The sequence below is a fragment of the Scleropages formosus genome, chromosome 1 (assembly GCF_900964775.1).
Source record: "Scleropages formosus chromosome 1, fSclFor1.1, whole genome shotgun sequence".
Classification (NCBI taxonomy): Eukaryota; Metazoa; Chordata; class Actinopteri; order Osteoglossiformes; family Osteoglossidae; genus Scleropages; species Scleropages formosus.
This window is the reverse complement of record NC_041806.1, coordinates 27,853,697-27,866,309: the sequence shown is the minus strand read 5'-3', so window position 1 is coordinate 27,866,309 and position 12,613 is coordinate 27,853,697. Positions and strand designations below refer to the sequence as shown.

The 12,613-nt window shown below is 44.1% G+C and overlaps 1 protein-coding gene across 1 annotated transcript; it reads right to left on the bottom strand.

Moving 5' to 3' along the window:
* Positions 1–6,248: 6,248 nt before the first annotated feature.
* On the bottom strand, positions 6,249–11,695 carry crlf2 (cytokine receptor like factor 2). Its single transcript, XM_018739154.2, has 6 exons — positions 11,481–11,695; positions 9,373–9,518; positions 8,878–9,028; positions 7,346–7,445; positions 6,957–7,035; positions 6,249–6,874 (listed from the first exon to the last, which is right to left on the bottom strand). The coding sequence occupies exons 1-6, from the start codon at positions 11,566–11,568 to the stop codon at positions 6,635–6,637; spliced, it is 804 nt and encodes a 267-aa protein (XP_018594670.1). The 5' UTR covers positions 11,569–11,695; the 3' UTR covers positions 6,249–6,634.
* Positions 11,696–12,613: the final 918 nt, after the last annotated feature.

Sequence of the window (12,613 nt, the reverse complement as noted above, 5' to 3'; positions counted from 1 at the left end):
ACAAAGGGTATGATAAGAAACCGGGATAGTAATGAGGAAAAATTACTCAAAATAGCTTTACAAAGGGAAACATTAAAGTGAAACATACATATGTGCATTATCCTGTACGATTATTTCTGATGTAGGGGGCGTGGTGGTGCAGTGGGTTGGACCGGGCCCTGCTCTCTGGTGGGTCTGGGGTTCGAGGCCCGTTTGGGGTGCCTTGCGGCGGACTGGCGTCCCGTCCTGGGTGTGTCCCCTCCCCCTCCGGCCTTACGCCCTGAGTTGCCGGGTAGGCTCCGGTTCCCCGCGACCCCCTATGGGACAAGTGGTTCAGAAAATGTGTGTGTGTGTATTTCTGATTTTGCTGTTTTAATAGGGCTGAAGTTTTTTTGTACTGCCTGACAATCCTGGGATTTTTTTTTTTTTTTCCCCCCAGAAAGGTGGTGTAGAGACTTGAACCATTGGTTTGCGAGGTTTCAGAGCTCACCTTCTGCTACAATACCCTTGATCGAGGTGCTTACCCTGAACTAATACAAAAAAAGTATATATGAAGCCAGTCCCTTTGGAGAAAAGTGCCATGTAAATAATACCATGCCAATACTCACTATAATGCAGGCTCACCAAGAGGTCATGCACAACTTCCACTCTTCACATACGTTCATCTTGAGAGAATAACCTCTAGCCTCTCCTTCTGCCCACAGTGGCGCTTCATTGCGGATTATATGGATGAGATCCGCTGTACGGCTCAGGACGGGACGCTGCCGCCGTTGCCCTGGTGACACGAAGCGCAGCAACACGCCGGATCGCCGACGCACATGTTCGGGGGTCATGATTCATCTCATGACCTTCACTGATTCCCTCCGTCCACCTGCATGTCGCGCCTTCTGATCTAGTCCTACCTTTAGTGCCGTTTTGCAATTTGTCCCCCTGCACTGGAGGAAAATTATCTTGAAGAGAGAAACAACCAACAAATAAGGGAGTTCTTGGCACGAGGTGTGTCTGTGGATTCTTGACAAGGGTCCTCGTGTAAACAAATCACTTCCTTAGTGCTTACGACAGTGTTGCGCTGTCATACAGACTCGCGCTGGATCGAAGCGCCTCCACGCCGGTGCCGGTACCGGTGCCGCGCGCTTCTTGTGCAAACTGTGTGTTTGTGGCGCGCGCCGGCGACGGCGGCGGCGGCGGCGGCTGCTGCGCTGATGAGCGCCTCATTATCCCGGCACCGGCGCTACACACTGGGTACGGCATAATCAAAGCCTGGGGGTACGTATTAATTATCCTTTTGAATAGTGATGAAATTTTAAAAAGATCTCCTTAAGGCTCACATCATCGGCAGATGAAACAAAGGCGCGCGCAGCTTGCGCGGCAAGGCTCACATGTGTTTTTACATCTGTTCAGGATATTTCAATTTGACGCTCAGCAAGCCGAGCCGAGAGATTAAAGAATAATGCGTGTCACCCGCGCAAACATCATCTTTTTTTTTTTTTTTTTTTTTTTTTTTCCTGGCGTTCTCCTGGAGAAGTCGGGCGCGCGGCGCAGACGACGTGGCAGCCGCGCGCGTGTCGTCCGCGCGTCGGCAGCGAGCGCGAGCCGCAGCTCCTCACATGTTCGGGTTCGTTGAGAGCAGAGACGCCTCTCTTCCCTCCTCCCCGCTACAGATTTGCTTTTAAGAAATATTTATGAGCTGGTTTTCTTTTTAAGAAAGCGTTGTCTTTAATGAACATGTTTTAAAAATTGTTTCGGCATTTATAATTTATAAGGTAAGGCTTCATGTGAACGGGGATGGTTTGTAAATGTGAATACTTAATAGTAATGAAAAACTTTCACCCTGCCTGCTCAGCTGGTGCACTGGTGCGATATGACGTTGGAAATAAATTGCATACCAGTGACCGGAGCGGCTCTCCCATTCAGAGAACCTCCTGTGTCATTTCCATTTTCACGCCAATATGACTTACAAAATCTGTCCAGTTACCGAAGGTTAGCTCGCGCTCTCCCGGCGCCCCACTTCTTTGTTGATGATATTCAATCAGCGCAAGAGCAGCCAATCATACGACACGCCATCTCTAGCGTCATCCGCGCTCTCTCTGTTCATTGGTTGGTATCCCGACTACGCAAAATTTACATTTTTTCTCCTGACAAAAATCTCACTTTCGCAATAAGACAATGAGCCACGGGTGCTCGGAATGTTTACTCTCTGATTAGAGGAATTTCCAATCTAACGAGGTAAAAACTTTCTTCGGAAAAAAAATTCATACAGTTTCAGAGAATATAAAGCATTGCTTCACGCTTACAATTCATCAAGGTGAGACTGTGAAAATTAGAAAAATGTTCATAAAATAAGCATTAGCTATTAAAATGAAAAATAAAAAATCATAATGCTAGTTGTTTTTTAACAGTGATATATATATATATATATATCTGGTGGCAGAGAAACAACACATTTTATGAATTCTTCTGAGACCAGATTTCCTTTGAAAACCATCTGGAAAAATTCACCCTCGTGTTTATGGATGTGAGATGTAAGGTAAACGAAATTTTGAGTCAACAAACTCATTGGATGACAAAGTTTACGCTGCTGACTGTTCTGATGACATATTCTTTTATGACCATGGATGAACATGCAAACACCTTGTTAAAAGAGACTACCTTCATAGTCACATGACACCACACACAAGAGAAGGTAACAAACAATAACCTGCACTGTTGAACTGATCATTCCACCTGCAATAAGGTTTAGCAAGGCTCCAAGTTTATAATTCTCCGTTTGCACAGGCAAGAGCTTTAACACCGGTAAAACAGCTGTCAGACTATCACCTTGTCTGACTTTCTTAAGAGTTCTGCACTATGTGTACACACAGTGAATTTGCAAGTGATTCTTCCATTTGCCAAGCTGTTGGCAAACCTGTCAACCTCAAGCAATGACTAACAAGTTATTTATTTAATTTCTGGAGTTCAACATAATTACAGGCATTAGTGCTCTAGTCTGCTGTGATGCTTTTTCAAATGATAAAGTGACATGACGCTTGAAATTGAAACACACTTGTAGGAAACGTGAAAGCATTTTCGTTTATCTTTTTATCTTTGAGTAAAATCAAACACTACCTTTTTTTCCTAGAAAAGAGGCATGTGGATTACCAAAAAAAAAAAACCGGTAAAACGTTAAAAAATAAATATACCAGAGATGTGTTTGAGAGCAGAGTCCATGTCAGTCTCCATTCGTAGAGTGGACAAGTGTATTGTGGACAGGACCGTTGAAAACAGTGAGAACCGGTGCTGCTTGTTTCGCGAATTTTAGTGAAAACAAAACGAATTTAGCATTTTTCCGTGCAGAAAAAAAAATGTGTTGATGCGTCTCACCTGATTTCTTTAAATAATTGAATAAAACAGTGGCCTCTGTAGAGTTTGTGTTGAGTTTCACGTGTTTCTCTCCGCCTCATGTTCACACGTGGATGAAAAGACAGGTGACAAAGCCCTTGTCTAATAGCTGTGATCAGCCACCAGTGCCAACCCCCCCAACCCAAAATAAAGCAGGGAGGATTAAATGCTCCACCTTCAATATGGTCAAACTCCTTTCTCCGCTGGCTTTGCCGAGAGTCATGTTTGTCAACCGCCACAGACCGCCCGAGGGCCTTGACGGGGTAGATGCAGCATATTAAAAAAAAAAAAAAAGTTGATGGAAGTGTTAAAACCTGCAAAAAGAGTTAGTGTTTTACATCCCCCCTAAGTGGCTGCTTCAGGGACAGTTTATGTTAGAGAGAGAGAGGCTCTTTGACTATGTCAGCTTCTGTCACGTCGCCGGAAGATGTGCGAGCGCACCAGGGTGAGCCGGGAGGCTGGTGTGACGCTGGCACTTCTGCGCGCCTCCAGAAAGCGCAAGAAAGTAAACTCGCGCTTTTGTGCCGAATGTCTCCAGGCCTTTATGATAATAAACCACCCCCCTCCCCCCCCAGCCCACGCTGGGTCTTTCCCGAGTAAAACAGTTTCGATAAATAAAACATTGCGCCCCCAAACCCACAGCACGGGACCCAGCCCGTGCGTGAGGGGAATGGGAAAGGGGGGACGCTGTGACTTGCTGCCATTTTAAGAGCAAATCGTGCTACACGTACAGTACAATACCATAAATACTTAAGAGTGCAACCCACCAGAGACCGAGGATTGTTCCTGTTCGCTCAAGCTGAAAAAGTGCGATGCATAATTAAAAGTGCAAAGTGTAAAGATGTAATCGTTGGAGTGATGATTATCATTAAATAGCTTTAAAAGAAACATGACTGTGAGCCATACTCAGTGTACTTAATTTATTAATTGAGCAAGCTGTTTGTGGATGCTATTATGGGAAAGAGCAGAGGCATTCCTTCGCAGCGAGTGCGGGAGCCTGCAGACGGAGACGCTTTACTATGGGGGGGCCCGTTTAAGGCTGTAGAGCACAGTGAAAACATGGTACGGCGGGCCACGAGAACCAGGGCACGGTGTCACTCACGTGTGCCGCCTCCTGCTGTAAAAATGAATTGCCTTCGGCTATTGACGATCAGCTGTGCGAGCCTGTTTAACGGAAGTGGGTGAAGACCGGCAGGAAATGCGACTGGGCTGTGTGTCAAAAAACTTGTCCATTTTTGGAATGGGATGCTCTCACTCAGCAGATGCATTTTAAACAAAGACGCGTCATTTCTTGCACAAGCAAATAAAGTGAGCGATGGAAACAGGCAGGAACCGTCTGAGATGGCGTGTGTGCGGAGACGCGGTCGTGGGATCGGGCGCAACTTTGGGGGCCGGTATGAGCTCTCTGGAGGCCACGTTATTCTCCATGATAATTTCTGCGATCGACGTGGTCGCAGTTCTCTGCAGAACCCCTCTGTTTGCACTTAGGTGTTTGCCAGTAAACAAAGCTCCTTTATTCCACCAAGGCCTCGCTCAATCAACACGCGCCCCAGGCTCTAGGTTTGCTCTTCAAAGGAACCCCACTCCATGGAGCAGTTGGATATTTTTTTTTTTTTAAAAAGACGAAGCATTGATTAAGAACGAGAAGAAAAGGCTCCCTTTTATTTCCAGAAGCAAAGCAGTCTGGACACGTACAGAAACTGAATTACATAAAGTAAGCATTAAGGCTCGCAGGGCTGTGTTGCTCTAGAAACAATTATACTTTTCTGCCATAATAAACCACTTGAATATTACTCTGTACATTTTTTTTGCAATGAGATCTAAATGAAAGCTCGAATCTGCTTCTAGGAATCTATAATTAAAATAAACATAAGCAAAGGCTTTTGACAGATTAAAAGAACAGCTCCAAAGGATCACAGATGAAAGTGTAAAAACATGGGAAATCAAGCACTGCCCAATATAATGACCACAGTCAGGCCTTTATGTACAGCAGTTTACAGAATTGTAGCTTAGGATGTAAGAGCCTCAACCTGTGGCCTTCCGACATTGTTCTGCCTTTCCCTCATGCATTGATAGTTTCTAATAAAACACAGAACATGCACGTGGAAGGAAACGATTCGCAGGAGTAAGAAAAATACGAATGACCTGGACACACATTGTCTGAGTGGAACTGAGTAAGGATTGATCACCATGTAAAAAAAAAATTGAAATAAATAAAAAAATACTTAACTCTCCCATGTGTGTCATTATGTATCTAGTAGCTGTACATAGTACCTGCTGTTCATCTTTTTCTGCTTTTTGAGATTTTTTTTTCTTTTTTTTTATTTTTGTCATGTCCCCAAGCATCAGCCATTAGAGTGTGCGCTACAGAAAGGCATCTCTAGGAATTTGTAGCTACACTTGTATGATTCGTCACAGCAAAACTCTGTATCTATCACGCACATTAATTTTTTAAACCTGCCTTCAAATTAACCTACATCTTTCTTTAAAAAAAAATAAATCTGTGCCGCCCAGTGGAAAGAGTTCACAGCTCAGTTTGAAACTCTGTGGATTGATATCAGGACTGCAATAGTGCCATCTTTTGCTCAATGTAAATATGACAGTAAATACAGGAAAGATTCAAGGTAATGCCAGGGGTTAGGAAAATGAAATAAAAAGGGGGGAAATCACATATTTTCATGTTTTATTTCATATGTTGCTCATAGGTTTTATATATTAACCTGGGACAGGGGGCATGGTGGCACAGTGACGCAGTGGGTTGGACCGGGTCCTGCTCTCAGGTGGGTCTGGGGCTCAAGACCTGCTTGGGGTGCCTTGCGATGGACTGGCGTCCTGTCCTGGGTGTGTCCCCTCCCTCCAGCCTTACGCCCTGAGTTGCTGGGTTAGGCTCCGGCTCCCCGCAACCCCGTATGGGATAAGTGGTTCAGAAAGTGTGTGTGTGTGTGTATTTAACCTGGAGTTCCTGATCTGGGTTACCATGTGTAGTTAGTGTGAACATCCTGAAATAAAGTTCATTATCAGAACTCTAAAAATATCATTCATGCATAATTTGCATGAGTGTAAAAATAAATAATTCATGTGACAGTTCAACTATAAATTAATAGACATTCAGAAAGTGTTTCTAAGTTTATACAGATATTACAGTTATGTGAGAACTAACGGCGTGCAAAGGGCATCTTGTGAAGAGCAAGGGATGCGGGTCCGAATTCACCTCGGCTCACCCCTCTCTGCGCTACAAGTGTGGCTCACGAAGGCCATCCTGTTCTTTTCTGTTTGCTCACAGGTACACGTAGGGACTGTCTTCCCGGATGGGATTGAAGTCTGTTGGGGGACAGGTGCTTCCCCCTGCGTCACCGTGGCCATTGCTCAGAGTCTCAGTGATCTGCTCACTTGGATGAGGCTCAGTGGAGATGGTGTCCTCCTTGTCCACCTCCTCCTCCTCCTCTTTCTCCATACAGACAACCTCCAGCTCCACTGTCACGCAGTCGCCGCACGGGTTCTCCAGGCTGGGCCACCACTGTGGGCAAGAGAACCATATATGAAAAGGCTGCTCTCACGCGCACTGAGAACTGCAGCTTACTCGCACGTTTCTGTTATACCTGGGACTGTTCCATGTTGAGGAGATCATCGAAGGTGTGCTTTGGGTCTGGGATCTGAGAAACCAGCAATCTTCGCATCCTGCATGAGAAATAGCCAAAGGGTCAACACGCCTCTGCCTTCCTCTCGTCTTACCGCACTTTTCACCTCCATTGGAAACCGCACCTGTTACAGCGCTCTCTTTCGCACTCTACAATGAATCATGTTGTGCTCTGACTGGCACCTCATGTTGCATACGTTATGTACGTCACACAAGTTTTTTTTCTTTTTTTTTACTAGCTCAGTACAGTATTTATTTGAAATTTTAATAAAGACTTTTAAGAACATTTATTAATAGGACCTTTTTGCTTTTTTAAGTTTCAAATTTTATACTGCAGGAAAAAATACTTGCCGTTTTTGAGAAAACATACAATAAAGCATGAACATTGTCAATGGGATGAGAAGTAATAGGACATAAAAATTGGCATCGACGTCTGAAGGTGTGTCTGGGCCTGTTGGAAAAAAAAAAAGAGAAAAAAGCAGTGACTTTTAAGCAACTGTGTACACTCATTTTTTGTGTTATGAACATTCAAATTAAGAATTTTTCAAGATATTAACATTTTACGGTTTATTTATTAATTTTAATAGCATTTTTATACCCATTCCAAAATTTCCGTTGCTGAGTCAATATGGCACTTCCACATGTCACCGTTCATTAGCAGGAAAACTAACTCAGACAGAGTAGAAACACAATAAAAGTGTGGAACCACCTTCATTCTGTGCACTTCTGGAATGTTTACTGTGTTTACAGCAGGTGTCTGGTATTTCTTAGTGTTAACGCTCAGTAACAAGATGATGAATTTTGCAGGTCTGTAGAATAAATCACTCAACTATCAGCATTCAAAAAGGGTTTGTAGAGACCATGTACTTTTATTTTCAGTCATTTTAAATTAGTTTCAAGGCAGCATATAGTTAATAAAAATGTTATAATGCAAAGTCTTACAAAATATTTTAATTTTCTATAGCTATATGCAAGGGTTTTGCATAACAATAACCCACAAACAAATCTAGGGACACTGGTTTTTATCAAATTTCTATTGAGTATGTGGTGATAAATAAAGTTGAAAGTGTCTCAAAGGTAACAAGCGTCTGACATGTTTATGGGATGACTCGGTCAATGGCACTGAATTGCATCTCAGTGCTAAAAGTGACTTGGGAACAGCATATGATCACAACATCATGCAGCTAAGGACAGTATGCCAAGGGTTAACACAAACCATCCCACAACCTGTGAAGTCTTAAACCTAATTGTATTTTTCCGTTGAGAACCCAGTGTACTGTATTCGCTTTAAGGGTTTTGGTACTTCTTGTTCAGGAAACGTACCAACAAACCTTGCTCATCTGATAGTATCTGAACTACTAACATGATCTGAAGTTGCGATGAGGGGACCGGGATGCGCAGTGGTGAGAGCTGCTGCCTTGGGACCAAAAGGCAGATTCAATTCCAACCTCCAGCTGTAGTACCCTTGAGCAAGGTACTTACCCTGAATTGCTCCAGTATAATTAACCAGCTGTATAAATGTGTAAAAAAAAAAACTGTAGGTAGCTTAACATTCTAAGTTGCTCTGGAGAAAAGTTTCAGTTAAATGAATAAATGTAATGTATATGGGGACTGATACCAGCAGGGTCATGGAACGTCTTACCACACGTATGTTCACAAACTAATTTACAGGTTTAGGTAGGAGCATTTATTATGCCAGCATTCCGACATGGTTTCTTTGTGCTTAATGTTATAACCCAGGGAAACTGCCAGTTGTGTAGTACAGTACACCTTTGCTGTATCGCCTAAGCAGAAGAGCGTAAAACGTAAAACAGGAAGGACAGATGTCTGCCTGAATAACTGCAATGACATCTTTGGTGGTGTAAAGGACCACTGAAGTCAACCTGGGAAAGTTGCATTTTTCCAGAGCTTCTCTGGTGTCCATGAGCTCCACTGCTTCTCCAGGCATGCATACTTCATCCTTAGCCGGAAGGCATAATTCTTCCTCCAGTCCGGACTGGGCAGTGAGAAAAAGAAGCCCTTCAGCTGAGCATTCTGCGTGGAACACCAGGAGGACAGCAGACAAGCTTATTTTAAGAGGCAGAAAAGGGCAGGGTGGGCACACACACACACACACACACACACACATTTTGATGTATGCTGAAAAGGTATCAAGTAGTATAATGATTACGAACACAAGTTCAAGTCCTAGCAGAAATTCTGCTATAATATCACTGGAACATGTATTTAACTTGATTTATCTCCTTAAAGTATTTGGGTAAAATGATAAAAAGCTTTAGACAGTATTCAGTATGATAACAGGTGCACTTGTTGGTGCTGTTGTAATGTATAATTTCTAAATTCTGTCGATGGAAAACACTCACACACCAGATATGTACCTTCCATTCATTATCAGTTTGACGCTTGTACTGCAAATCGCTCTCATAACAGCTGTTCTTGATCTGCGTGTTTGGATTTCCCCATGTCACGACGATGGAATCGGACGTGTTGCTTATCCTCCAGTCAATATTTGCAGGATTTATGTCTGAAAGAATGCGTTTGCGTGATTAATACAGGTAACATGAGTCTACGCACAACCTTCTTGCAGAATTCTCGGGCTGAAACCCATACCCCCCAACACGCGCACAGTACCCAAGTTCAGTTCTGCAAAAGGATTTGCATGTCCTTTTATAAAATTAAGAAATCAATTAGAAGAAGGGGAGAAAAAAAAAAAACATATTTAGAAAAAGGGAAGCGCAAATGGTGTTCACTTTTTCACAAGAATCCTCTGATAAAGACTGCCCGTGTTTTTCTGTAAGTGAATAAGTAGAACTCTTTAGCAGGGTGTGTGTGTGTGTGTGTGTGTAAACCCCCCCCACCAATGTTCACCAAGCATATGAGACAATGATGTGGGCATCAGACACAAGAGACACTTCTTCTCGCACTGCTCCTGGATTGATCACCCCCCCCCATCGCTTCACCCTGGGACAGTTACCCAGAAACAACGATAGTACTTTGTGTTTAATAATAGCACCACCATTTGGTTTTTTTTTCCAAAGTGCTGGGAATTGAACAGTGGAACTAGAAGTTTCTGAGAGATCTGAATAGAAAGAAAAAAAAAAAAAAAAAAACACGCAGTTTTACCGCGGAGAGGAAGGTGTGTGGGGCTGAAAAGGTCACAGGTGACCTTGGCTGGGAATTAAAAAAGCTTACACACACACACACACTGGAGACGGAGGTGTGTGTGAGACGCGCGAGCGCTTCTACAGGTACAATATTAATGACAGGCTGCTGCTGCTGAGCTTCGCCCACGTGCAGTACTTTCCAAAGGAAGTCTCTACACACCCGGAGTGTCTGTCAGGGTGTGTGTGACCATCCTTATCAGAGGCGGTGCTCTCAGTGCGCCTTTATCACATACCCCGATCGTGTGTTCAGCACATGCGTTTCTTCCTTCGGAGAGAGAGAAAAAGCAAAAAAAAAAAAAAAAAAAAAAAAAAAAACCCTGACCGCAGAATAAATGGTAAAGTTGAACTTATTACTGTGTCCACGTGGTATCTTGTGGGAAGATCTGACAAAGTATCTTGGGAGGTTAAAAAAACACACGACACGCACACCGCCAATCACGTCACTGTGGGTAAAAAAACCGTCTTTAATACGTATATCTATTTTAAATAAATCAGTCCGAACGCGAGCGAGACAGAGAGGACGCAGAGAAACGCGGTGGATGACGATAATTCAATTGCTGACCGCTCAAGTCAAGAAGAAGCACGAGCCAAAGACATGCGACTACATCCCGAATAAAGTGAATATTTGCAAAATTTCACACGCCAGTCCGTCGGGGCGCGATTTTCCACATTTATTCGCTCGTCTTCACGCGGCTTCGCGCGGCTATTTGCCACGCGCCGCTCCCGACTCCACTTCCTCTCCAGTCAGGTCGGAGAGCGGCGGCGCGCGCCCTTAAAGCGACAGCGACGCGCCTCGCTCGGTTCGCCTCGACACTTCGACTGTAGCCGGGCTGAAGCTGTGCTTCATTCAGTTTGTGAAGCGCATAAAACGCATTCCTGCTTTGGAGCGTGTGCCACAGCCCGGGAGGGGAGGTGTGTCCAGCGCTGTCAAGTTAACTTCACGCGGTTTGTTTGCTGCACAGGTGTTCATTTGCTATTAAGCATCATTAAAACTGAAAACGTTCACGAGGTACAACTTTTTTATGGATTTTTTTGCGCTCCTGTTGCTGCCCGCGTCGCTTAACAGGACACAGGGCACAGAGAGTAGAAGAGATGAAGTCGCGTTATAATTAATAATTATATGACGTTAAATAATGATGGCTCCCGCACGTATTTTCCAAGGAAGACGAATTAGCCTCATTCATTTCGAGTGTCACACTGCAGTACTTTGTGAAGCCAAGATATTCCACCGATGTACCACAAAACGATGCATAACGGGGGAACATTTTTTTTTTTTTTTACAGTTATTTATTCCCAAACTTAACTGTCCGTGTCGGACTTACCTCGCAGGGGCCCCGCAGCCCCCGTCGCCTGTAAGCGGGAGAGAAGCAGCAGGACGTGCAGCTGGAGCCCCCCCGCGGATCTCCTCATGGCGGAGGTCAGAGGATCTCCTCACGCTCCGCACGGACTGCCTTCATGAAGGCGCCGACTCTGCCGCTCGTCGCACACCTCGCTCACACTCGCACGCACGCACGCACACACGCGCGCGCACAGTCAAACTGCCTTCGCACCTTGTGGCTTGTCCTTGAGCCGCTCTCGGGGGGGACGGTGCTCGTACGGGACATCTCCGTCTGATGTGTATCTCAATGTGAACCTCCTCAAGTTTAATTTCCTTCCAGGCGTGCAATTCATGCCGTTTCCTGTGTGTTTCGCTCTGTCCTTGTACGTACATGGGCGATGGATTATGGGCCCTATAATAAAATGCGCGCCGTCGTATGATTTAAATCACACGGAGCAGCAAGATAAAGAGTTTTCTAGGAACTCTTGCTTTTCTCGGTACTCGAGCTCTTCATTCGGAGAAGCAGAGTGAAATTCACTCGTGGACAAAGAGATCACACTTTATGGACTGCGTGATGGTATTTTCTCGGTGTAATTACATTAATTTTACCGTGAAATACAATAATCGTCCCTCTCTGTCCTGATGAACATAACCAGACTAAAAAACGGATTATAAGGGAAAGGATATGTGTTTATACAGAAATTTCCGCAGTAGCAGGTGTGATGAACAAGGTCGCTAACAAATTAAACAAGAAACAGACAACGTTTGTCTGGGGTTTGGCAAAATGGAGTGGATACCTCTGCTGACACCGACATTAATATCATCAAGTCCGAGACGCAGTAAAAACAGCATCTAACGGGATTATAACTGAATCCACACCATCATGTATTCATATATCATCAAGTATCATCACCTCACATCAGATACTGATATAGTACGTAACAGTGATCAGTAGAAACTATAACCATGAAGACAGTGTTACCAGGGTTCACTGGTTCATTTTTAATCCAAGTGCATTTCGGATTATTTGGCCTTTTTCGTAACCTTTGTTTTATAGTGACAGTGTCGCGTTGGTCTTTGGGTCAAGATACATACAAGTGGAGTACAGTACTACTTCTATGCCAATATTTTCTGCTC